General features: G+C 44.7%; 3 protein-coding genes across 21 annotated transcripts in view; all 3 read left to right on the top strand.

The window, feature by feature from the left end:
• The window catches only part of SEC31A (SEC31 homolog A, COPII coat complex component), a 63,882-nt gene extending 60,558 nt beyond the window's left edge, over nucleotides 1-3,324 (top strand). For all 19 annotated transcript variants that reach the window (XM_082606078.1, XM_082606093.1, XM_082606094.1 and 16 more), the window contains 2 exons: nucleotides 1,170-1,241; nucleotides 2,736-3,324. In XM_082606078.1, coding sequence (XP_082462204.1) covers nucleotides 1,170-1,241; nucleotides 2,736-2,915 — 252 coding nt within the window. In that variant the 3' untranslated portion in view covers nucleotides 2,916-3,324. The remainder of the gene's footprint in view (nucleotides 1-1,169; nucleotides 1,242-2,735) is intronic.
• A 7,877-nt stretch (nucleotides 3,325-11,201) lies between these two features.
• On the top strand, nucleotides 11,202-13,442 carry LOC309816677 (CCR4-NOT transcription complex subunit 8-like). Its single transcript, XM_082644464.1, has one exon. It carries the CDS (start codon nucleotides 11,261-11,263, stop codon nucleotides 12,137-12,139), a length of 879 nt encoding a protein of 292 aa, XP_082500590.1. The 5' UTR covers nucleotides 11,202-11,260; the 3' UTR covers nucleotides 12,140-13,442.
• A 7,806-nt stretch (nucleotides 13,443-21,248) lies between these two features.
• SCD5 (stearoyl-CoA desaturase 5) overlaps nucleotides 21,249-27,033 on the top strand; it is a 160,281-nt gene continuing 154,496 nt past the window's right edge. Inside the window, exon 1 of the mRNA XM_082606291.1 lies at nucleotides 21,249-21,766. Coding sequence (XP_082462417.1) covers nucleotides 21,526-21,766 — 241 coding nt within the window. The 5' untranslated portion in view covers nucleotides 21,249-21,525. The remainder of the gene's footprint in view (nucleotides 21,767-27,033) is intronic.

Below are 27,033 nucleotides of genomic sequence, written 5' to 3' on the forward strand. Positions count from 1 at the left end.
CAGTTATGTCCAAACAGCACAAAGTAATTTTGCAGCACAACTTAGTTTGTAAGGTTATCCTCGATGGCTTCACTCTTCTGCACTCCTCTTCTGACACACTGACATTCCCTCCTCAAACATACCAAGAATGTGTCAGCATCAGAGACTTCATACCTGTGGCTCCTTCTGCCTGGAGCTCTTCCCCATAGCACTGCATAGCTCTTGCTCACTTGTTCCTGGTGTCTGCTCAGATGTCCCATTAGCCATCAGGACTTTCTTACCACATCATACTGCCAACACTGCTGACCCCCTTACCCTGTTAACTTTTCTTCATGGCACTCATCACCACCTGACATACAATATACTGTTTATTTAGTATCTTTTTCCCACCCAATAGAATATGAGATCCATGAGACACAACACTGTCCCAGCATGGCGCGTAGTAGTCCCTCAATAAATATTGAAAAGCAGTGTCACTTTTAAGGCTGTTGCATAATATAGATATTAAGTTAATCACAGTATAATTTTAAACCTTTACTTTTAGGATAGTTTTCTCTCACTATACTTACAGTACTAGGATGAGGGTAGGAGGACTCCTTAATTTAAGAACTCCTTTTAACACTTCCCTCTTAATAATCTTAAGTCACCAAAAGATAATTTTCTCCTTTTTTTGGTGTTTTAAAGGCCCAGAATAAGACAGGATTAAATGTACCAAATGTGACTGAGTGTATAAGTAGTACTTTTGAGATTCCACAGTTCACCTGTATATGTTTGCCTTCTAGCTCCCATAATGTTCATTTTATTTAATTTACAGTAACTGTTAGACCTTCTTTTCTGTAGTACACTGACCCATTGCTGCCTCCAGATGGCCCTTCCTCTTGCTTGTGGATATAGTGTAGATGGACACTCACACACCTCAAGTGAGTTGCAGTCCCCATGAAATCCAGCCAGTGCTCCATTTTGCACACTAGGAGGAAGGGTCTCACTTTCTTGCCCTCCCTGCCTTAATAGATTACTGATCTCTGTTCTAATAATCTGTTCAAGTTCCTCGGTCTTAGCCATCTCCATTTCTTTATAAAATGAAGCTGTCCAACATCATGACTGTAAGGTTTAGTGAAATGAGATAAGGCACGTTCTTGGGATAAAAGTTATTGTTCATACATAACATACCTGTTTTTTCTCTCCTGCAGCAAACCAAGAGGAAGCTAGATGATGCCAGCAAACGTTTGGAGTTTCTGTATGATAAACTTAGGGAACAGACAGTAAGTTTGTGGGGAAAAGAAGGATTTATGATAATCATTTATTCCTGGTTACTAGTAAAATAAGTGTCTCATCAGCACTTGCATGTAATATATAGTACGCTTGGGGGCAAAATGATCATGACAGTTCATAGAATAGGCTTTTCTCTGTCTAAATCTTACATTTCAGTCACTGGGGTTAAGGGGATAGGGCAGTGTATGTGTGTGTGTGTGTGTGTGTGTGTGTGAGAGAGAGAGAGAGAGAGAGAGATTAAGAGGGAGAGAGAGATTAAGAGGGAGAGAGAATTTTTAACCTTTTTTATAACAAAGGGCAGATATACAAACTGGCCTGTACTGGTCCTACAGTAACTGGCCTTCTATTCATTTTTATATGTCCCTTGAATTAAGAAATCAGAGAGTGGGCAGATACTCTGTTTTCCAGAGACCAAATCTGTAATCTCTCTCATAGTCTAAGACTCTGAACCTTTTCTTTTAGAATAGCTATTACACAAAGGCAAAGCCAAAGGCAGCCACAAATTGAGCAGATCAATGTGTATAACTATGAAGATGGTCGGCAGTGAGGAGTAAATGCCCTGTGTGTTCTGTTCTCTTGTCCCTCCCAACCTCTCCATTCCTTTCCAGAATTGTTTTGTTTTATTAATGAAAGCACTAGGAGAGAAAAAAAGAATTGGGACCTTTCACATTTTTGCATTTTAGCATTTCTCTTCCCCATTCCCCATATCAATGCCATCAGCTGAAAATAACCATTTATCTCATGAGAACCAAACCAGAGAAAGTTGATATAACAGTGGAAGTGGCGTGGCCCATGGACTGATCCAAAATAAAGTCTTCTCTGAAAAGTATGGACATGTATGCCAAGTAATGACATGGGGGGAAAAAAAACCAGAGGTCTTATGATTTTAAGAGATGACAGGATTATGAAAAGCAGTTAAGGACTGGCAAATTGAGTGCATGATGAGGACTGTTGCCCTCCTAGTGGCAGTGGACCAGAAGTGCAAGGTTTCTATTGTCCACAAGGTTTTAGAGTAAATTGGGCCCCTACTTCGAGATGTCATGATTAAGAATCTTTAAACTCCTTCATGTACATAGGAAAAATTGTAAAAGGTGTGAGACAGTATCTAAAATAATTTAGTTATTTAAAATATTTAAGTTATCTAAAATAAAATAATAAGAATTAAAACTCTTAAGTGGAGAGAGACATTAACATTTCAACTTGGGGAAGGAAATCTGGCTTTTCTGTAAGGAAATACCTGGCTTATCATACGTGTATAATTCATAAATAATTCCTTACATAAATCATTTTGTCATGGTTCCATTTTATAACTTAAGTGTTGGTTGGTCCGAGAAGCTTTCTAGAAATGCTCACCAGTTTATACATTTTTTTAATAATGTTTATTTCAAGCTCCTCTTAAATATCAGGGTTTAATGTTTATAGAGGGTCTCATGGAAAATTCTTCCTTAATTTAATTCTCTCTCTCAATTCCACCTTTATTTCAGCTTTCACCAACAATCATCAGTGGTTTACACAACATCGCAAGGAGCATTGAGACTCGAAACTACTCAGAAGGATTGACCATCCATACCCACATTGTTAGCACCAGCAACTTCAGTGAGACCTCTGCTTTTATGCCAGTTCTCAAAGTTGTTCTCACCCAGGCCAATAAGCTGGGTGTCTAAAGGATGGCTTCACTCTGGGCCACTATTGCCATTTTTCCAAAGAAACATGTTTTAAAAAATGATAAGATGTGGACCAGTCCTCATTAGCATGTTTCCATAGCAGCCAGTCAAGAACATTTACATTGTTTCTGCAGATATACTCACCTTAGACCTGCTCAAAGCCCTGGTGCTTTCTTTTGTTTTAATCTTTTATTGCCTGTGATGATTTTCCTATTCTGCAAATAATGTATTTCCTGGATTACACATAGTATGCTTTCCTGAAGTATTCTGATAAAATATGGTTTTTGAAACCTCAGGTTTACTTTTTAGAAAGGAGCCTTTGGTTATATGTAAAGCAGAGCTGAAACTAAATTTCTTTCATGTCCTCCCTACTTCCTCCATGTCAATCAGATTAAAGTGTGTAATCCTATTTATGTGTATGTAGTCTTTTTTTTAAACAGCTACTCACAGTTTAGTTTAATCTCTATTTTTTTGTGGCTTTGGCTTCACTTTGGTCCTGAACAAATAACTAGATCTAGAGGCTGCTACATAGTTTTTAGCAAATATTAATGAAAAGTGGGATCACTAGTTTTAAGTATCCATAGGAAAAGATTGAGCATTTTCATTCTGTGTAGGATGCATTGAACTTTTTTCTATTAATGTTTTCAGTATTCTGTTTGAGTTTTAAGATTGAATCATCTCCATTTTATATTTAGAAATGTATTCATCCATTTTTTAAAAGTTACCTATTTGAGGTTTAAGTTCAGAAAGAAAGCTTTAACTTCTGTCAGCCTCCTGAATCAACATATTTTCAGACAGTATTTTCGTCAAATGATTTTATTGTAATCTGTCTTAAGAACATTGTGGTAAACAAAAGATAATGGTCCCGATAGAATCTGGAGGAGAATTAGATACTAATAATTTTCATTGTTTAAGCAATTTTACCTAAGTGAGTTGGAAAACTAGAAGATAAAAAGTGTGACTACTGTGAAGACAGGTGCTGTTTCAAGTACTAAGTGTAGTTCATCAGGCATTTTGCAGCCTAAGTGACATAGTTTGCAAGACCCTCTTAATTTCCTTTGCTGGAATTCCCTGCTCACCAAATAAAACCCCTCTTTTAAAAATAAAAATAGGGACTTCCCTGGTGGTGCAGGGGTTAAGAATCCGCCTGCTGATGCAAGGGATACAGGTTTGCACCGTGGTCTGCGAAGATCCTACATGCTGTGGAGCAACTAATCCCGTGCACCACAACTACTGAGCCTGTGCTCTACAGCCCATGAGCTGCAACTACTGAGCCCACGTGCCACAACTACTGAAGCCCGAGTGCCTAGAGCCCGTGCTCCACAACAAGAGAAGCCACCGCAATGAGAAGCCTGGGCACCACAACAAAGAGTAACCCCCACTGGACTCAACTAGAGAAAGCCCACGCACAGCAACGAAGACCCAATGCAGACAAAAAAAAAAAAGACACTAAAAATTAAAAATAGTTTTATAACTAAAAAAGGAGGACCTTGATAACACGTATGAGCATTGGAGCCTCACGAGTGAGGTGATACATCAGCTCCCTGGGAGTTTGGTGGTCTGAGTCAGTCCTACGACACACTCAAGTGGCAACTTGACCTTCTGGACCTGACCCTCGACTGTGGTGTCAGCCCAGGACCCCATCTGAACAGCAGGCTGGCCTCTAGTTAAATTTTTTTGATGTATTGCCCTTATAGTTAGGATTTGTGTTATGGCTGCATGATTACCTTGACATGACAATGGCAAAACTGGCAGCGTTTTACAAAAAAAATTCCAAAAGATGAGAAACAGGAATAGGTGGCAGTGGAGCCCTGACCAACCCCAAAGATTTTAAAAGTATGAGTATAAAAAAACGATTTGCCACTGACATCTGAGCAGCTGTTATAAGTGGATGGAGGTAAGAAGACTCGAACCCAAAATAGAGTTTAGTCTTGAAGCATGAAGATAACAGGAGATTATGGGAAGATAGCAGTTTGTTTTGCTGAAGAAAAGTGAACAAGGAAAGGGGTGTGAGGGAAACTGGTGGGTGGGGCTGGGTGTTGGCTGGGAGACAGATCTCTGGGACGTGCTTTCTTATACTTCACCTGCTCCTCTCCTGCACTCCACGTATGACCTTTTGGACTGGATGGGATGGATGTACCTTAGGCCCCGTCTGAGAATATGTGTGTGGGATGCACAGCTGATGGAGATGGTGGTTCATTCTAATAGTGTGGCAGCAGGAGAAAGTTGGAAACAACTGCTCTACATCTGACTGTTGAGAGTCCAACAAGCCTATATATTCCTTTGGATTCAGAAAATTCCCGTGTATGCTGGAGGACAGAAAGATGCAGTAGGATTCCTGGCAACCAGATGTACTCTAACACCTGCCTGAAAGATAAAGGGAGGGATGGTGATTGGTTAACACTTATCTGATAACCACTTGTCTCCTGAACCAGATTTGTGTTCACCTAAGAATGACTGCAAGGCCATCTGTTGACTGCTCAGCCATGGTGGAGACTTCATTTGGAATGGACATCTACATATGCACACATACATATATACGTACGCACCCCTCTTTGTCGTTCAACTGCTGCGGCGGCAGCATTCCCAAATGTCACCCCTGACAAATCTATCAGGGTGTTCATCAGATGCTGAAGATGTCACAGGCAGGTAGTATCTCCAGTTATTCAGTGAAGAAGGACTGCCTATGCATAGAAGCTCTTAACTGTTTCCTCTAATAGATAAATGCTCCAAATCTTTTAACCAAACTAAATTACAAAGAAAAAGTGCTCAAATTAGCTTTATAGTTCCACTTTTCCTGGCACACTGGTTTTACATACATTTCTATAGCATCTGCTCTGCTCAGGGCTTTGGTGACCATACCATTCACTCAGGCTCAGGTTGAGTAGTGCACCTACGAGCTGACTGGGGTCAGACTGTGCCATTCCTAAATTTCCAGCTGTTTTGCTTTCTCTCCCCTTTGGGAGATAACGGAATGTGTGGGTTTTAGGGTGTTGGGACAGACCTTGAAAAACCTAACAAAATCAAACAAAAGGAAATAGACTTTGGTTTAACTGTGGTGCATGCTTTTTACACTCTGGATTAATGTTTCCAGAGACCTGCTAAAGTATTTATTTAGCAAACAAATGTTAGTCACCTAGAATAACTTTGTATAAACATCATTACTCAGTAATGTCTGAGATCATTTTTTTAGTGGAGCTGCACACCCTGTTGATTTTTTTTAGTCCATTTCTTTTTAATAGGTTTATTTATTTATTATTTATTATATTTATTATTTATTTTTGGCTGCGTTGGGTCTTCGTTGCTGTGTGCGGGCTTTCTCTAGTTGCGGCAAGCAGCGGCTACTCTTTGTTGTGCGTGGGCTTCTCCTTGCAGAGCACGGGCTCTAGGCGTGTGGGGTTCAGGTAGTTGTGACTCAGTAGTTGTGGTGCATGGGCTTAGTTGCTCTGCAGCATGTGCGATCTTCGCGGACCAGGGCTCAAACCCGTGTCCCCTGCATTGGCAGGTGGATTTTTTTTTTAAATCTTTATTGGAGTATAATTGCTTCACAATACTGTGTTACTTTCTGTTGCACAACAAAGAATCAGCCATATGCATACACATGTCCCCATATGCCCTCCCTCTTGAGCCTCCGTCCCATCCTCCCTATCCCACCCCTCTAGGTCATCACAAAGCACTGAGCTGATCTCCCTGTGCTATGCTGCTGCTTCCCATCACCCAGCTATTTTACATTAGGTAGTGTATATATGTCCATGCTACTCTCGCTTCACCCCAGCTTCGCCCTCCCACCCCATGTCAAGTCCATTTTCTATGTCTGCCTTTTTATTCCTGCCCTGCAACTAGGTTCATCAGTACCTTTTTTTTTTAGATTCCGTATATATGTGTTACCATACAGTATTTGTTTTTCTGACTTCACTCTATGTGACAGACTCTAGGTCCACCCACCTCACTACAAATAACTCAATTTTGTTTCTTTTTATGGCTGAGTAATATTCCATTATATATATATATGTGCCACATCTTCTTTATCCATTCATCTGTCAATGGACATTTAGGTTGCTTCCACGTCCTGGCTATTGTAAATAGTGCTGCAGTGAACACTGGGGTACATGTCTCTTTTTGAATTACGGTTTTCTCAGGGTATATGCCCAGTAGTGGGATTGCTGGGTGGTATGGTAGTTCTATTTGTAGTTTTTTAAGGAACCTCCATACTGTTCTCCATAGTGGCTGTATCAATTTACATTCCCACCAACAGTGCAAGAAGCTTCCCTCTTCTCCACACCCCCTCCAGCATTTAATGTTTCTAGATTTTTTGATAATGGCCATTCTGACCAGTGTGAGGTGATACCTCATTGTAGTTTTGATTTGCATTTCTCTAATAATTAGTGATGTTGAGCATCTTTTCATGTGCCTCTTGGCCATCTGTATGTCTTCCTTGGAGAAATGTCTGTTTAGGTCTTCCACCCATTTTTTAACTGGATTGTTTGGGTTTTTTTTATATTGAGCTCCATGAGTTGTTTGTATATTTTGGAGGTTAATCCTGTTGTTTCATTTGCAAATATTTTCTCCCATTCTGAGAGTTGTCTTTTTTTTTTTTTTTTTTTTTTTTTTTGCTGTACGCGGGCCTCTCACTGCTGTGGCCTCTCCCGTTGCGGAGCACAGGCTCCGGACACACAGGCTCCGCGGCCATGGCTCGCGGGCCCAGCCGCTCCGCGGCATGTGGGATCTTCCGGGATCGGGGCACGAACCCGTGTCCCCTGCATCGGCAGGCGGACTCCCAACCACTGCGCCACCAGGGAAGCCCTGAGAGTTGTCTTTTTGTCTTGTTTATGGTTCCTTTGCTGTGCAAAAGTTTTTAATTAAGTCAACTATACTCCAATGTAAAATAAAAATTAAAAGAAAATAAAGAATATCTACGTGTAAAAAAAAAAAAAAAGCTACTAGAGAGCCTGCTCTATCCCAGTTGCTATAATTACATCTTCACGAGGGACAGTGAAGCAGACCACCTATCTGAGAGTCAAAGAGCTGGGTTCTAGTGTCTTCTCTGCCACTTATTGTTGGTCAAACCATCCCATTTCCTTTTGCCTCCATTTCTCACCTGTAAAATGAGGGGGTAGGACTAGATGATCTCTAATTTCACTTACAGCTCTGGAAGTCTATGACCCATCTACCTGTCCCACAGTGTCTTTGTATGTTACCTACAAGTCTTCAGAAGGAACTGAAAACAATTTGGGGATAGTACTAAAGCTTTGAAGAAAGATAACAGAAACAACTCAAGCCTATTTATATTTGGATACCTTTTTTCCTGTCATAGAGTTGCTTGATTTTTCTGAAGAACAATCAATGCAGTGCTTTCCTTGGTTGGAAATGAATAGGTGGGCATTTAAGAAATAAGTTTCTAATTTGAGGACTTGGGACAGATGTATTTGCTTGGCCTTGAGGTCCTTAAGTAGTGAGTCCCCCTCAGCAATGATAAATATTTCCACAAAATTAACCTTTCTACACATCCGTTTCCCACATCAAGAATACGCTAGGCCTTCCCTGGTGGTGCAGTGGTTAAGAATCAGCCTGCCAATGCAGGGGACATGGGTTCGAGCCCTGGTCCAGGAAGATCTCACATGCAGTGGAGCAACTAAGCCCGCGCACCACAACTACTGAGCCCGTGCACCTAGAGCCTGTGCTCTGCAACAGGAGAAGCCACTGCAATGAGAAGCCCGTGCACCACAATTAAGAGAAGCCCCTGCTCGCCGCAACTAGAGAAAGCCCATGTGCAGCAACGAAGACGCAACGCAGCCAAAAATTAATTAATTAATTTTAAAAAAAGAATACACTATATTTGATTACATAGGACACTCAACAATGAATGAGTTTTCCCTCTGGTGCTGCAAATCTGGGTCACCCTTTTGACATTCCTGAACGCTATTGACAAATGCCCTCTCCCAGCTAGAGAACCACAGGGCCTTTGCTTTAAGAGCACCCCGTGGTAACGGACACAGCAAGAAGAGAAAGAGGTCATTGAAACAGAAACAGTGACAGCAGCTAATGCTGAGAAGTAAATAAGAGCTTCTCTATGTTCATCTGCCCTTGGAAACCAAAATAACCTAAAAGAAACGGGTGGGTGTTGTCGGAGGATGGGGACTGGAGAGCGGGAAGAGATGTGGGTGGAAACCTCATCAGCACTGTCTTCTGTCACAACAATAGGGATTGTTCATTCAGAGAGCTGGGATTTGGGAGCAGGGAGAGAGTGGTGAGGAGTGTGGACCTTGTTTTGGTTTGTGGACCTCGTTTCTAGGCAGCTGTTGGTCAAAGGGGGATGTGGGGTAGGTACTGACAAATGTTCACGTGTCACAGCTGGGTCGTAAAAAGGAGTGGCTCCTCTGTAGCACTGGTTAGCGTCTGTGCATGCACGCCCTGTAGTGATTATTTGATCCCTCTCTGCCTCCCTACCGGGCTGTGAGTTCCAGGAGCACAGCGGTGCACTCCTCTGTCCATAGAGCTGAGCTCGGTGCTTGCTTCTAGAGGAGGCTAAATCGATAGATGCTTAAGGAAGGACTCTTAATTGAGTCAAACTGAAGATAACTTGGAAGGATGCAGGGGGCAGCCTGTCACTGACAGGTGGTATCATAGTCAGGTTTGGGTTGGGTTTTTCACTAAGTAGACCCTCTCTTGTCTTTGAATTAGGAAGTCGGGTCTTCAGATCTGGCTATTTCCAGTGCACATTTTCCTGCTGCCAAATTGGAGCACTCTATGAAGAGTGGTCAGGAAATGCGGGGGGAAGAGTCTTAAGCAGTAAGGCTGGGGTTTTGTTAAAACCTTCCTCTCTTCGCATCCAAAGCAATAGAAGCATTCCTTTCAGAGGAACAGCTTCCCCTCATCCACTGCTATAAAATCTTAATGGGGAGAATTTTCCAATCCGTTTAGTACAGAAACAGGGATGACAACACTCCTGTGATCGAAGGAAGCTGAGAAGACTAATTTTCTAGTATGCCGTGGTGTTGCTGTATCTCAAAACCGATCCTCTCATAGTCTTGGGGGCTAACTTCCCAACTTTATGCTCCCCTGAAATCACTCTAATCTAAAGCCTATGAGTGGTTTTCTTACTCTGGGAGCAGAAAGAGGTTTACATTTGAAATTGCTGTCCATGCATCTCATCCAAGAGGCAACCCCCCGACCTTTAATCCACAAGAGCTGCAGAGCTCATTCCTTCCCAAGCCAAAGGAGTTGCCTTAAATGATTACCTCTGATAAAATAGAGCAGGAGATTTTATTTTATTTCATAGTTCCCTTCAGAGCAAACGAATCCTGGTGCAGCCAGAATTCCTTCCTTCAAGGTCTGAATCCCTCCAGCCCACCCAGGGATGAGTCTCTTCCCAGTCTGGGGCCCCCAGAAGCATCCTGGTGTCCTGGCCAGGCAGGTTTAGTAACTGCATGGAGTCTATCTCTCTAGTATGATTAAAAACCGATAAAATACCAACATTATTCAGCACTTAACTAGGTACTAGACATCGTCCTGAGCTCTATTCCTGTGAGGTAAGAGGTATCTCCATTTAGCACATGAAAAAACCGAAGTTAGATTATTAGGTAAATTGCACAGAGAGTATTCCCAGCGTGGAACTGTCTTAATTCTTACATCATGTAGGATGAAATTGAAGATCTAAGGGACTGTCATGGTCCCCAAATCACAGAGTACTCAGACTTGCTAATTCAGAGTGGTGAAGCCAAACTCAAACCCAGGTTTTCAGATGCCAAACCTGGATCATTTTCACAACACTGTAGTTCCTGTAGCCAAAATCTAAATTTCCTTAAGAAAACCATAAGCATGAGAATCACTGTAAATCTCTTCAAGAATGGATCTTTTCTTTCTCTTTCCTTCCTCCCCAGAGCTTGCATTTTCTCCACAAACTCCTTTTTTTTTTTAAATTTATTTATTTACTTATTTATTTGGCTGTGCCGGGTCTTAGTTGCGGCATGCAGGACCTAGTTCCCTGACCAGGGATCGAACCAGGGCCCCCTGCATTGGGAGTGTGGAGTCTTAACACCACTCGACCACCAGGGAAGTCCCTCCACAAACATTTCTTATACAATTTTTAAAAATCTTGTATTAGAGGAGCCGATCCGGGGCAGCGGGTGGAGAACACCGGGTCACACCGTTACCGAGTAGTCTGTCCACCAGCCCGTCTGCCCGCACTTCGCGGGCCCTGCCGGTCAGGCAGTCCTCCGAGGTGTGTACCACCATTAGACGACCCATTTTACAAGAAGGGAAAACTGAGGCACGAGAGAGATCAGATCAACCACTGACTTGCCCTCTAACATAATCAGCTGAAAGCAACTTCAAGTTTCTTCAGGATGCCTGTGGCACTTGTGGAGAACAGCCAGGTCATCTGTGAAGTCTGGGCCAGCAATCTAGAAGAAGAGATGAGGAAGATCCGAGAAATCGTGCTCAGTTACAGTTATATTGCCATGGACACAGAATTTCCAGGTGTTGTGGTGCGACCCATTGGTGAATTTCGTAGTTCCATAGATTACCAGTATCAGCTTTTACGGTGCAATGTTGACCTTTTAAAAATTATCCAGCTGGGCCTTACATTCACGAATGAGAAGGGAGAATATCCTTCTGGAATCAACACTTGGCAGTTCAACTTCAAATTCAACCTTACAGAGGACATATATTCCCAGGATTCCATAGATCTCCTTGCTAACTCAGGACTGCAGTTTCAGAAGCATGAAGAGGAAGGGATTGACACATTGCACTTTGCAGAACTGCTTATGACATCAGGGGCGGTTCTCTGTGACAATGTCAAATGGCTTTCATTTCACAGTGGCTATGATTTTGGCTACATGGTAAAGTTACTTACGGATTCTCGTTTGCCAGAAGAGGAACATGAATTCTTTCACATTCTGAACCTTTTCTTCCCATCCATTTATGATGTGAAATACCCGATGAAAAGTTGCAAAAATCTTAAGGGAGGTCTTCAGGAAGTTGCTGATCAGTTGGATTTGCAGAGAATTGAAAGGCAGCACCAGGCAGGCTCAGACTCACTGCTAACGGGAATGACATTCTTCAGGATGAAAGAGTTGTTTTTTGAGGACAGTATTGATGATGCCAAGTACTGTGGGCGGCTCTATGGCCTAGGCACGGGAGTGGCCCAGAAGCAGAATGAGGATGTGGACTCTGCCCAGGTGAAGATGAACATCCTGGCAATCACCAACAACATGCAGCAGTGATGGCGGCGAGGCTCTGCAGGGTGGGCCTGGTCCCAGAGTGGTGCTTAATGTGCTGACTCTGTATACTTATCTTCCTCCCCAAGAGAAGATGCTTCTTTGAGAAAACTGTACCTACCATCTGCGTTGACAGAAAGACTTTTGTTTTACTGAAGACAAAAGATGTCTTTTAGATCCAGAAGAAGGGAGTTTGCTCTGAATTTGTAAACACGTCTTCCTTATTCCTCATCCCTAAGCCTCTCTTCTCCAGTTGCCTCCTGCCACCAGCATCCATGGCTCATTTGACACCTTCTAAAATCCAGGACAAGTCAGAAACAAACTAGTAAAATGTATATAACTCTTACCTGTGTCATTCTTTTTCTTTTAAATTTGTTGCTAATCTCTGAGGATGAAGACTTCTTGCTGCGATTCTCAGCTGAGCTGAGGGCTTCAAGGGAAAGTGGAACCAAGTGGTGGTCTTGTGAAGTGGGTTATAGATGTTGAGCCTTTCCTTTCCTTCCTTTCTTTTCGTTTATTTTGACCCTTCTCGAGGACATTTGCTTTCCTCACACTTTGTTGGTCTTTATGTATTATTCCGTGGAAATGAATTACTCAGTGCTGAAATACGAAGACCAGATAATGAAAACTTTCCTTAAAAACAAAATTCTACTGAATCTGTCTACCCTTTATTCACAAGGAACTCCAGAATGGGTATTAACTTAACCACTTCCTTTAAGTCTGTGTTCCATTGTGCCACTGAGATTTGCTGTCACATGTGCATCATTTGAAATCATTTTAAGTTTTCATTTCATAAAATACCTTGGATTTGATCCCAAAGGAAATTACTAAGAGCAGGTTTTTGGATCATAAGTCTGTTACGTTTTCAGTAATGTGATTTCAGATGGTCATCTGTACTCTCCTGCCTCTCTTCTCTGTTTTCCCTGCCTTTCCTTTTCAGCAAACTGAGGAGAAGTTAGGGAGATGAATTATGGTGAGTACCAGAAATGTGAGTCTTTAAAAAGTTATAGTGGTTACATGTAAACAGGACAGTAAGGAATTTGGGTTATAGGGTTCTCTTGGAGTAATATCCTACAACTGGGGTAGGAAGCTCAGGACTGTGATTTTTTTTTTTTAACTAGTCATTTAAAAAGTACACTGTATTTTTTTTGAATGACTACAGTATGGACAATTTCAAAAAACCAAAAACTCCTTTGGAATAGTGGAAATGAAAACTGGTAACTCACTGAAGTGGTTGAATAGTCTTGCATATTAAAAGCTTATGGAAAACTCAATTTAAAATGATTCAAAAATGTCAAGTATTATCAGCTGGTATTTAAGATGCTTGTAAATATTATTTATGTTTTTAATTTTGTAAAATAAAGATTTCTTTTTAACCACTGGAAAAAAAAATCTTGTATTAACCCTTTAGCTAGATACTTTGCCAGGCTCACTCCCCTCTCTGAGACTTCTCTGGCACAGTGTTCCAACTGGGAGTTGCTACCAGGTCATTCTATCTTTCAGGGCCTTGTTTGCTGCCACTATCTCCATGAAGCCCTCCTGACCATGCCAGCCCACACACTTCACAAGCAAGTCTCACACACAGCTTTTATAGGTAGTGTTGCCATCCAACACTTTCATCTTCTGTCCTCTTTCTCTCCCTACTTGAAGCAACTTCTACTCCGAGGCACATACTGCTGGCCAGAACCTAGGCATTTTGACTATGATGGTTTTCTCCCAGTACATCTGAGAGCTGCCCTTTTGTAGTTTGTCTGTAAACTTGTAACCGTTCATTGACATTCGAGAACTGTTACTTGTCCTTGTTTAGGAAGCCTCCCCACAGCCCTTGGGCACCTGGCTCACAATCTTCTCCAGCTAAACCCATAGACCTCCCTGTGGGACTTCAGTCTTCTGTGGAGTTGCTGTCCAGATACCTCAGCGTCCTCAGCTCCAGCGACCGCCACCTCCTATATAACCCTGTGGCCTCACCTTGGTGTTTATCATTGGAAACTCTTCGACCACTATAGGTCTTATGTTCCGAATCCCACCCTTGGTGCACAGTGGCCATTGCTTCCTTTATTCTCATTCCCTGACAGATAGAAATCTACCCTTCTACTTCCTCAAAACCTCGATGCCTTTGCTTCCTCAGCTACCTGTGAGTCCTTAGCTTCCTTCTGATCACATTTCCTCCCCCTTTCCCCAGCCTGGACTCCTCACAAACTTCTGTCTCACCAGCAACCTCAGTTACCTGGCTCTCTTGTCCTCCCATCAAGCCCCCATCCCCACTTCAATCTGGAGATCCCACCCGACTGCCGAGTGAGGCTGTGTCAACATGACTGTGCAGACTGGTGCCTTACGAGCCTGTGGCTTCCATTCTTACTTGGGCCCTTAATTTCGCTCTACAACCTTTTAGGGGTCTTGGTCAGCTTCCTCTCTCATTCTGCTCAACAGCTCCTGGAATCCTTCATCACTTTTCCGCAGCTTTCTACCAAATTCCCACTCTGCTTACCTAGCAGGTGATCTGACCTTCCCTTCAGAGCAAACCAGCCATCACAGCACCCTGCCTCACTTTACTGGCTCACTCTGCAAGCTAAATCCACCCTCATCCTCACTTCCTTCCAGTGTCAAGAAAAAGCTGTCCCTCTCTTCAAAGTTAAGCCAACCATCTGATCACCTGATCCCATCCTGTCTAACCCCGAACCCTAGGAAAATAGTTCCATCAAGCATTCTCTTTCTTATATTTTTGAACTTGCATTATCATTCCCTAACCCAATAGATATATTCACATTCCTCAGAAATACACTTAACTTCACCTCTCTGTCCTTCGCCTCTTCATTGTCAAGCTTCTTGAAAATTAATTTACATAGGTATGCCATGCTTGTATCCTCCTTATTTTTTTATTTTTTTGCCGAGCCGCGCAGCATGTGGGATCTTAGTTCCCCAACCATGGTTCGAACCTGCCCCCCCTGCATTGGAAGTGCAGGGTTAACCACTGCGCCACCAGGGAAGCCCTCCTCCTTATTCTTAAACACACCTCTGTGTAAGGTCTGTTCCCATCACTCAATGAAAAGGCCTTGGCAAAGGTCAACGATGACCTCTGTATGAAGTGGTCTCTTCATTCCCATCCTCCCCAGCCTTTCTGTAATATTCGAGGTTGCTCTCCCACACTCTGCTGCTTCTTCTCCATCTCTCATCAGTCCTTTGTCCACACCACTGGCTTCTCTTGCTTTGATATTCTCACAAATAGCAGTTCACTAGAAGTGTATCCTGAGTCCTCTTCTTACCTTCCCTGGGCAACTGCTTCCACTGCCATGGATTTTACTAAATTGAACTACCACTAAGTTACTCTCTCCAGCCTAGACCTTTGCTGGGCTCCAGGCCTATATGTACATTTAACAAATGTTGAATATACTGAATATTTCTTCAGTCCCTTCTCAAAAATGATGATCCATGTGGTGATGATCATATGACTAATATTTATGGATTCCTTACTACAGGCCAGACACTGTTCTAAACTTTAGTCACCATAGAAATACCATATGGGAGGTATTATTATCCCCATTTCACAAAAATGGTAATAAACACAGTACGATTTAGTATCTCAGTAAGTGACATTGTTTTCCACCTGAATATCCAACCCAGAGACCCAAAAAGAATCCTGTACTTTTCATTTCTCCTCCTTCATTTTCAGTCAAGCATCAAATCCTGTTGGTTCTTCTATTTGAGTTCCTCTGGTTTTATCTTCTCCTCTCTAACACATCTTTTTCAGCATCTGTACCTTTGTCTTACTTCAGACCCTCCTCATCAATCGACCAGACTCTTAAAATGGTGCCCTGACTGCTCTTCTTGCCTTCAGCCTTACCTCTGTCTACCTGCAGTCCAGTCATTCTGCACACCTCTTCTAGAGTGGTCCTTCTGAAATGCAAACTTGATCATATTATTACACTGCATAAAGCCAGTCAGTGACTCCCCTCACTGGCTACTTCCGCTGGGCATGAAAGGCACCCACCTACCTTCATGGGCTGCCCACTGCATGACATTTCATCTTCATCTCCCACCATTTATTTCTCTACTTTCACTTCAGATATTCCAGACATCTCTCTAAGTGACAAATGCAAAAGCTTTTGCTCACACCATTTTCTCTGCCTGGGATGCTCTCCTCCATCTCTTTGTCTAGTAAACAACTCATCCTTCAAAACTGTGCTCTGTAATATGTAGCCAGTAGCCACATGAGGCTAACCTGAATTAAGATGTGCTGTGCTATAAGTATAAACACCGGATTTTGAAGACAGTGTGCGAAAAAAAGTATAAATGTCCCAGTAATTTTACATTGATTACCTATTGAAAAGATAATATTTTGGATATATTGGGTTAAGTAAAATATTATTAAAATTTATTGTTTCTTTCTATGTGGCTATTAGAAAATTTAAATTTACACAAATGGCTTGAATTCGTGGCATGCATTATACTTCTATTAGACAGTACTTCTTCAAAATCCTTACCCTGTAAACTTAACTGAAGAGGCAAAAGACTTGTATACTGAAAACTACAAAATGATGGTAAGAGAAATTAAAGAAGACACAAATAAATGGAAAAATATTCCATGTTCATGGACTGGAGAATTAATACTGTAAAGATGTCAATACTAACCAAAGTGATCTCCAGATTTAATGCAATCCTTATAAAAATCTCAGTGACATTTTTTTGTAGAAACAGAAAAAAACCCATCCTAAAATTCACACGGAATCTCACTGGACCCTAAATAACTATAATAATCTTGACAAAGAAGAACAAAGTTGGAGGTCTCATACTTCTGGATTTCAAAACTTATTACAAGGCAACAGTAATCAAAATAATGTGGTACTGGCAAAAAGACAGACATATAGACCAATGGAATAAAATAGAAAGTCCAGAAATAAACGCTCAAGTATATGGTCAAATGATCTTCAGCGAGGATGCCAAAACCATTCAATGGGGAAAGGAGAGTCTTTTCAACAAATAGTGTTTAAAAAACTGGTATCCACATGCAAAAGAATGACATGGACCCTTACCATACACCATATACAAAAGTTAACTCAAAATGGATCAAAGACCTAAACATAAAAGATAAAAACTATAAAACTCTTAGAAGAAAACACAGGGAGAGAGCTTCATTGGATTTGGCAATGATTTCTTGAATATGACACCAAAAGCACAGGGAACAAAAGTAAAAATAGATAAATTGGATTACATCAATATTTAAAACTTCTAAGCATCAAAAACACAACACTAAAAAGGCAAACTATGGAATTGGAGAAAGTATTTGCAAACCATTTATCTAACAAGGGGTTAAGGTCCAGAATATATAAAGAACTACTGCAACTCAACAACAGAAAACCAAACAGTATCTAATTTTAAAATGGGCAAAGACTAGAATAGACATTTCTCCAAAGATGACATGAAAAGCTGCTCAACATCGCTAATCATTAGGGAACTACAAATCAAAACTACAATGAGATATCACCTCACACCCATTAGGATGGCTGTAATCAAAAAAAATTAAAAAACAGAATATAACAAGTGTTAGTGAAGATGTGGAGAAATTAGAACTCTTGTGCACCGTTGGTGGGAATGTAAAATGGTTCAGCTGCTATGGGAAACAGTATAGAAGTTCCACAAAAAAATTAAATATAGAATTACCATAAAATCCAGCAATCCTACTTCTAGGTATATATCCAAAACAATTGAAAGCAGATATAACAGTACATCCATGTTCATAGCAGCATTATTCACAATAGCCAAAAGGTGGAAGTAACCCGAGTGTCCATTGATGGATGAGTGGATAAGCAAAATGTAGTGTGTGTGTGTGTGTGTGTGTGTGTGTGTTTGTGTATAGAGAGAGAGGTATATTATTTGGCCTTAAAAATGAAGGAAATTCTGACGCATGCTACAATATAGATGAAACTTGAAGACATTATGCTAAGTGATGTAATCCAGTCAGAAAAAGGCAAATACTATATTATGAGATATCTAGAGTAGTCAAATACATAGAAACAATAAGTACAACATGGCGGGTACCAGGGAGTAGGGAGACAGAGAAATGGAGAGTTGTTTGATGTGTATAAATTTTCAGCTTTGCAGGGTGAAGAAGTTCTGGAGATTGGTTACATATCCATGTGAATATATTTAACACTTTTGAAGTGAACACTTAAAAATGATTAAGATGGTAATTGTTATGTGTATTTTACCACAATTTAAAATTTAAAAAAATCAAGTTCCAGGGGCTTCCCTAGTGGCGCAGTGGTTGAGAGTCCACCTGCCGATGCAGGGGACACGGGTTCGTGCCCTGGTCCGCGAAGATCCCACATGCCGTGGAGCGGCTGGGCCCATGAGCCATGGCCGCTGAGCCTGCGCATCCGGAGCCTGTGCTCCGCAACGGGAGAGGCCACAGCAGTGAGAGGCCCGAGTACCGCAAAAAAAAAAAAAAAAAAAAGTCAAGTTCCAAAAAAAAGAAAGAAAAAAACCCCCTTACCCAGATATCATCTGCCTCCTCCCCTCTAGTGTGAATTAACTACTCTTTTCTTCATGCCTCCACTTAATTCCTGCACATACCTCTAATAGGGTCTTATCACATTTTTGGTAATTCTTTGTTTGACAGGATAAGGGTTACTGTCCCATGAGTGAGACGAATACCCATCCACTTCTAGGGTCTTGACCAGAAGCTAAGAAAATATACTAGGGTCTTTAGTAAGATGGAGGAAAGAGATAGTAGCCCTGACGGCATAACATGCTCCAGGGGCTATTCAAGAGTATACCTTGTATGTGTAGAGGTGTCACCCTGAGGCTAGATCTGGAGGGGCTAATGTCCTTCGGCCATCCTTCTGGAAGCAGCATCTGAAAGGCCTGAAGAGCATGTCCTCCCACCTCCAACAGATGAAAACATCCCCTTCTCTATCATGAGTCCAACCAACTGAAATGATTGGCCACACCCAGTCTGACCTGTTGGCAGGAAGAGAGGAAGATATTCATTTAAGATAGAGCCAAGATAAAGTAGCTTATGTAACAGATAAGATACTCTGGGGCCACATAAAAAACTGTTTTGCTGCCTCCCCGGAACGCTTTGTACGTACACTTGATGCCTAACAAGAAAAAAATTTTTTTTTCTGATAACGGGATTGGACCTTCCTGTCCTTCCCAGTTCATAGCCAAGAGGTAACACTTGTTTGATCTTTCTTCCCTCCTAGATGAGGAGCTCCTTTAGGGCAAGGACCACACCTTATTCGTCCTCGTATCCCCAGCGTGCACCAGTGCTGGCACATAGCAGGACTGGTGCACACTGTCTGCCCAACAAATGACAGAATGGTTAGAGTGAGGGTGCGGTGAGTCATTACAATAACCCAGAGAGAGGCTTTTACGGAACAACTACTCCACCCCTAGAGAAAGGACAGTCTGAATAGAGAACCACAGGGAATATGTGGGTCTGGTGGCTGTGGGGAGCGGAGGGAACATGAGAAGAAAAAGTGGTTCGTTCTAAAGCCAAGGTTGAGCAGGCTGATGAAGTTTATGCCCTCAAGTCTCAGGTTCTGTTTTCTCACTGGTCTAATGACAGGGCCAACGTTTATCTGGTCCCCGGGCAAGTGTCCCTTCATTCTATAATTTCAGCTCCAGCTGAAGCAACACCATTCCACAAGCCACATACGTTGCTTCAGTTTTAACTTAGGTATTGTTTTTTCTGGCTGATTGGGCTGATTCTGGTCTGCTAACAATGAGATGCTCATGTATGGCCCTTTCATGTAGTCAGTTCTTGGTAATTTTTTCCCCTCTCCTGTAATGCTGGAAAGGATTCCTAACAACAGTTGATCCAAAAATCAGCTTTCTTTGTCAACATAATGGTATCCTTTCAAACTCACATTTATAGACTTTGCAAGCTGGAAAGAAGAATAAAGCTTAGTTCCTGGTAAGGAAATTTGTCCCCAGAGGACTGAGTTGGGTCACAGCGAATTAGAAGTAGAATGCAGAGCCCCTAGCTTCCATTCCTGTCCCCTTTGCTTCTGCTATCCGCCGCAGGTGCAGCCACAGCTGCTTGGGTCACGGCCAGCTCGCCCTCCTCTGCGCCTCTGTGTGATCAGGGCTCCCTCTGGATAGTTCTAAATTATCCGCGTTGGGAGGAATGAGCAGACACGATTCTTCTGAGGTTAAGTTTCCTTGGAACGTTCCGGGTGATGTTTTTCTAAAGCTCCATCTCAACGGTGCTGACTTGGAGGCTTAGGAGACAGTGCAGAAACGCACTGGTTAGCAGAGAATTTGCCACCAACAGTTGCGTGGCTGATGGGCCGCGCAGTGGCGGCGCACTACTGTATACTAACAGCCCCCAAATCATTTATTCATCATCTAATAGGCATTATTTGAGCACCTACTTTGTGTCTGGCTGCAAGCTGTCCAATAAGGAGTTGAGCGGCTCAAGGTTTTGTGACCACCTAGAGGGGTGGGTTAGGGAGGGTAGGAGGGAGAGGCAAGAGGGAGGGGATATGGGGGTATATGTATACGTATAGCTGATTCACTTTGTTATACAGCAGAAACTGAAACACCACATTGTAAAGCAATTATACTCCAATAAAGGTGTTTTATAAAAAAAAAAAAAAAAAAAAGTTGAGCGGCTGCCTGCAACCGCCCACAGGCCCAAGTAGCCATAGGAACCGGGAGACACAGGGACTTGTGATTCTCAACTCAGATCTGGCCTTAACTTGTGTTGCGACCTGGGGCAAGTATTGTAAATCCTCCAGCCCGTAGCTTCAAAGCAAAAAGAAGTCTTTTCAAAAGGGAAGGGTATTTCTGGGAACCGTAGAAACACACAACAGCTGCAGAAGTGCTGTGAGCCCCTCTGCAGGCTCCCTGACCCGGGAGCCACAGCTCACCCACCCGCGGGCGGAGGCTGCCCACTGCCCGCCGAGCAGTATGCCCCGTCCGGCCCCGGGGAGCCCGGGCAGCGGAGGCCCAGGGGGCGCCTTTCTCTTTAAGAGCCCCACAAGCGATCCTGATTGGCTGTAGCTATGCAGGTCTTTCTTCCCAGCTCCCTCGGAGCGCTCCCTCCCCCGCCGCTTTCTCGGCTCTTTCCACCCTCCCTCCCCCCGCCCCACCCCTGCGTCCCCTCCAGCCCCTGGCGCTCGCCTCCTGTTCCTCGCCGCAGAGTTCAGCCCCGGCAGCGGTAAGGGTGACTCGCCAGCAACAGATGCCGGGCGCCAAGATTTGCATCCTTAAGCCACGCTGAACGCCAGAAGAAGAGAGAAGGAAGCAGAGAAGCGTCGGGAAGGCGGGGACGGGAGGTGCGGAAATCCTCTCCTAAAAGGCAGAAGCCGTCGCCCGCACCGGAGAGCTCCGCGCCGGCTGATCGCCAGCTTGCTGCCGCTGCCACGAGCGCCCGCCTCTCCCCAGCCATGCCAGGCTCGGCCGCCGGCGAGGCGAAAGTCCCCTTCCGCAACGCCAAGGAGGAAATCCGTGTGGGCTTCGGGGTCGAGGGCTCGGAGGGCGGCGGCGGCGGCCGGGAGAAGCCCGGCGCGCGCGGGCAGCGGCAGGACATCGTCTGGAGGAACGTCTTCCTGATGAGCCTGCTCCACTTGGGGGCCGTGTACTCCCTGGTGCTCATCCCCAAAGCCCAGCCGCTCACTCTGCTCTGGGGTAAGTCCCGCCGGCGCCCCCTGCGCCCCGGGCACCGGGGCGAGGCGGCGCCGGGGCGCGCGGGTTCGCGGGTCGCCGCTGGCTTCGGGCGGTGCGGAGCCCCCCTCCGCTCTCCGCTCGCCTCCCCACCACGAGCCCCGGTCCCCCGGCCTGCAGTCGTCCGGCCTTTGGGACAGGCAGGTATTTCTGTGCTGATATTTTCAACTTCTGCCTCTACCGCTGTCTGCTTGAGCAGGCGCCTTTGGCGGCGCCTGGATGGACTCGGGGTCCTTCGGCGCCACCGCTGTGCGCAGAGGCACACCGGCTGAACCCGGGTTCCAGGGCGGGGAGACCGATGGGATGATTGTGTCGCCCAGGCGGGTCCCAGGGGCGCTCCTTTCTGCCGCCCTTCGGCTTCTCAGTCTCCTCTGTGGGCCACGGACCCTGGGGCCGAGTTGAGGACAAGAAAGGGAGTTGGAGCCGGGGTGGGAGAGACCCGGCACCGGATCAGTCTAGATGTTCGCGCAGGAGATGGAAGACACCAGTTCCCTTCCTGCCCCTGCAAGGCCCCCATCCCTGACCCCTCCGTGATCTTTTGTGCCCAGCTGCACTTCTACGGTCCCAGAAGTTTCTCGGCGAGCACACCAACCCCGCGGCGAGAGCGCTCTGCCCCCGGCACAAAGCTCAGACCGTGGCCGAGCAGATCCCCTCCGGGACCTATCCCTTCTGACCAGTGCCTGTCTGTCACCGCACCTGTAGCTCTCCCTCTCGCCACCCTCTTTCCTAGCACCCCCAACCCTGCCGGCATGGGAGGGAGCCCAGGACCACCCCCTTCCCCAATCCCCCCCACCTCCCGGGGCCCGGGGGCCAAGTGCCTGCCCTACGTGACTCCAGTGGCTGACCTCAGAACCACTTCCAACACCCCCTGCCCCAGCAACTGGTTTTGGCCTCAGTCCCTGAAGTGGCCACGTTAGCCGAGACAAAAGGCGCTGGCCTTGATATCCTGGGCTGAGAATTGGACGAGGTGATCCAAGAAGCCCTTTCAGCTCTCCTTTCCGAGATCGCCGAGGAATGGGGGCAGGAGAAACACAACCTACTTTTATTCCCAGAGGGGAAGAGGAAGGAAGAAAATAAGAAAACCTCTTTCTGCAAGGTGTCTTATTTAGCATAGTGCCAGCTCCAAATGCCTGGGTTCATAATGGGGCCACTGGGTTCCAAGCCTTCCCCTGAAACTCTGCAGTCCCTGCTCTCAGAAGCAAACTCTTCCAGAAGATGGGTGCCTCTTAGGGGAGTATGGCTGAGCAGAGCTGAGGAATGATGAGAGGGGTGGGGTGTCTTTGGGAATCTGTGAAGCCTCCCAGAGCCCCCTAAGCTTTGGGTAATCTCCCTGCTCAGCCCTCCCCTGCTCAGTACACCTCCTCAATTCAGTGTCCTTTTCACCATCTTCTTTGCTGTTATGTGTTGGTTTCATTCTCCCTGTCTTCTTTCTTCCTTTACCTCCAGATGACTAGATTGTGAGATGCTCAGTCATTGCTTCATGGACACACTCCCCCCACCTGCCAACCAAAACCCTTATTGCCCTGGATCCCCGAGGGAGCTTCTCCCTCTCCACCCCACTCCTTCTCCCTGTAGGGGCAGGGCTGTGCCTTTGGACTTCAGAGCTCAACTGCCTCCAGGGGACTGGGGCTTAGCTTTAATAGCTGCAGTGTCAGAGAGAGCTCAGGGAAAAGTGAGCACTTAAAATATTGTCTTACATGCCTGGAGCTCCACAGACCCACAGGCTCCATCCCTTACAGCCACCCACCCACTGGTTCTGGCATCCCACCAGGAGCCACAAGGACAAGGCCTCCTCTCCAGGTTTGCCACTCACCTCTGCCCTTTCCAGGCCACTCACTGTGGTGGAGACAGAATCTTTCTTCTGAAAGACCTTGGCCAGAAGACACCGTCCTCGGCCTCAAACTCCTCCAGCTTCCCCGGAGAAGTCAACACACTGCAGGAATCTGGGTTCCCCTTTGTGGGTGATGTTGCCAAGCCCATCCTTGTGCCTTCCTGCATAGTCTTCTGCCTTAGCTACTTTTCATCAGCTCCATTCCCTGAATCTTGATTCACCCCCTACCAGGGTTTCATTGCTCCCCTCTCCAAAAAAAACCAAACAAACAGAAAAAGAGCCGACAGTGGTGGATATTGTAGTTTCAAGATTCAAACTTATGACTTAGAAACATTCCAAGTAAGTGAATGTTATCTGATGGATATCTTGTGAGAGAAGAAGTGAGGGAGAGAGACAGCTAAGATCAGTGTGCTGATGGCTAGAATCTATAGGGAGACTGTTGATCAGGGTTATTTTCATTGAAAGCCCTGGTGCCTTGAGTTACAGGTTTCTCCCCACTGGATGCCCTTTTCATCATCTCTCCCATTGGCTCTGTCTAGTGTTAGGACGGAGTTCATGCACCAGTGGGCTGTTCATCCACTTCAGGGACCTGAGTTGTCAAGGCAGTAGGCTTAACTAGCCCATCTATTATTGCTTGCCACCCTCCACCCCAGGTATGGTTGCCCTGGAAACAGGAGGCATCCATGCAGAGCACCCAGCAGAGGATGTTTTAGATGTTCAGTTGTGTGAAGAGTAATTTGCGTGGCAGTAAAATGTCATCCATGAAAGATCCCATCAAGTCGTTCAGTCCAGACCTCCTCCACTACCTCACTCCCCACCTTTTTATGACTCTCCTTGGGCCCAGAGCAAGTTGTTTTCTCTTCTTATCCTTGCAGTTTTCTGAGTGGGCAGGCTGTCAGAACAGAATGCTCTTGGTGCCCACAGGTCCTGAGGGATGAGTTTATGACTTTTGAGGACAGAACACGACCTCCAGCTGGAGGAAAAATCTTCGCCTGAAGCCCTGAGCTCACAAAAGTGCCTGCTTTGAGGGCTTTGGGCCAAAGGGGCAGTTGTTCATGCCCTGAATCCCAAGATGAGCGGAATAGGGGAGTGAGGGGCAACAGTTGTGGCGTCGAGGTCAAGGTCCTAGTGCTCCCTCCAGCAGCTTTGCCCTGTCTCCAGGCATTCTGGCCATTGGTTTCCAAAAACATGAGGGACTTTTCTGGTTTCCCTTGAAATGTCATCCGAATCCCCTAAATATGCCTTGGTGACATCATGACAATTTCAGTGACAGTATCAGGCATGCAAAACAGTAATATGCCCTGCTCCCTTCCATCCTGCCCCAGGGCAAATGTGACCGTTGCTAAGGTAGATACAGGATTCTCTGGTGCCCTTCAGGTTGCTGGAACACAGCCTATGGTGAGGAATCTGAGCGGTGGCAGGAACTGACAAGGCAGTCTAGCAGGAGGGAGGGTCAGGAGAGGCTGGGGTTTGGAAGGTACCGGTCCATCAGTCAAATTCTGTCCAATTCTGAGAGTTGCCCAAAGATGAGCTGTCTTCGGTCAGGCCTTGGATAACCTGAATCCACACCTTTGATGGTCCTGATGTCTTTGCTGTGCTTCTTTTTCCATCAAATGCCTAACATTGTTGAGGCGCTCCAAGAATGCCTGTCCATGGACTTCTGTTTTACCTCTGGGTTTTCTAGGGTGAGCACAGCTCAGAAGAGAAACAACTGAGAATGTGAATCCTTGCTCTCCTACTTACTTACCAGCTGCATGGCCTTGGGCAAATGAACATCTCCAGACCTCAGCTTTCTCACCTGTAAAATGGGTATATCAATACTTCTTGCTCATGAGGTTGTGAGAATTAAATTCGATAATAGGTGTAAACTACTTAGCACAGTGCCTGGACCTTGGCTGATGTCCAGTAATTGTTAGCTGCTCTTATTATTATTGGTCCTGATACTGGCTTTTTTTCTTTACTAGAAGGAAAAAAGGCCCTCTTGCAGCACAATCAATTCTACAAAGCTGGCACACAACATGGCTTCGTTGCCCCTCTTGCATGGAAAAGATTGCTTTGGCTTGGGAAACAAGGGTTCTTTCTCAAAGTCTCCAAAGAGAAATGAACACAGATCCCCCTGTCCCTCCTCCCTCCCCCATTCCCTTCTCTTTCATTGCCTCTTCCCCCTATTTTCCTCCAGAAGGCCACTCTTTTGTAAATAAGAATCTTTTTGTTCAGCTGATAACTCACCTGGTCTTCAGTGTTTTCTTTGGGGCTTTTTGAGCAGAGCCAGTTACAATTGCTGTAAAAACAGGGCCAAATCATTTCTCCTAAATGTCTTAGGGTCTCAGTTTTGACTTTTTTCCCTGTGTCTGTCTCCTTGAATCATCTTTTTTTAAAAAAATCTTTAATGCTCAAACTACTAAAAAACTGAAAAACATAAATGAATCTTCCTTTTAAACCTTGTAATTCCCAGCCCATTGTTGCAACTCTTGCATTTTTAATAACCAGGCAAGCGCTAAGAACCCTACCCAAGGCTGGGTGGAGTGCAGCGAAACCTGAGAGAATGGGGTGTGCTTTTGCTGGCTTAATAGTCTAAACAAATATAAATATAGGTTGAGGTTAACATTATTAACTCGGTTTTTTTCTAACACTGGTCAAGGTCACTGCCAACTGCACTGTCATCCTGAAATGTGAAGTCGCTCTGCAGAGTAGAAACCAGAGCTGGAATCCCAGCATTGCCACTTAGTTCAACTTCAGGCAGGTTCCTTTCCAGTATGTGAGCCTCGGTTTCCTGGTCTCTGAAATAGGGATGATAATACTGAGCTGAAAGTTGTTTTAAGAATCAGGGCAAATGTCAAACTGGTGCCAGAGGATAGACACGCAATGCTCTCTATTACTACCAGCCCCACCGTGGGCCAGGCCTCAGGGAACCCGCAGGGCTTCCGTGTCTGTCTGGAACTTGGAGTTCTTGTGGCTCAAATATAAGGCATAGCCTTTACATCCAAATAAATGATCCTGACCTCGTGTAACATTTAGTTCGCATCTTGTCCCGATTTGTGTATTCTATAAAATCATAATAATTGCTTGGAAAAGTCACTGAGGGATTTGCAAAAGGGTGACACGGTCATGGTGGTTTCTCTAAATTTTTATAAAAGGCAACATCGTCTTTGGTTGGCATTGTTCTTGTTGAGCATTTATTTCGACTTTCTGTAGTCTCTGGTGTGCAGTCTCGCCATCCCTCTGCTGTGACATGTCCTGCTTCTGTGGAAGTGCCACCCTGAGGTTAAGAGTATGGACGTTAGAGTCAGAGGATGTGGGTTCAAGGCCTAGCCCCCCAGCTATCGCCTTGGGCAGATCGCTCACCCTCCCTAGCCTCAGCGTCCTCAGCTGCACAGTGAGAACTGCGGTACAACCAGCG

This window comes from Mesoplodon mirus, assembly GCF_964341445.2.
Source record: "Mesoplodon mirus genome assembly, chromosome: 2".
Classification (NCBI taxonomy): Eukaryota; Metazoa; Chordata; class Mammalia; order Artiodactyla; family Ziphiidae; genus Mesoplodon; species Mesoplodon mirus.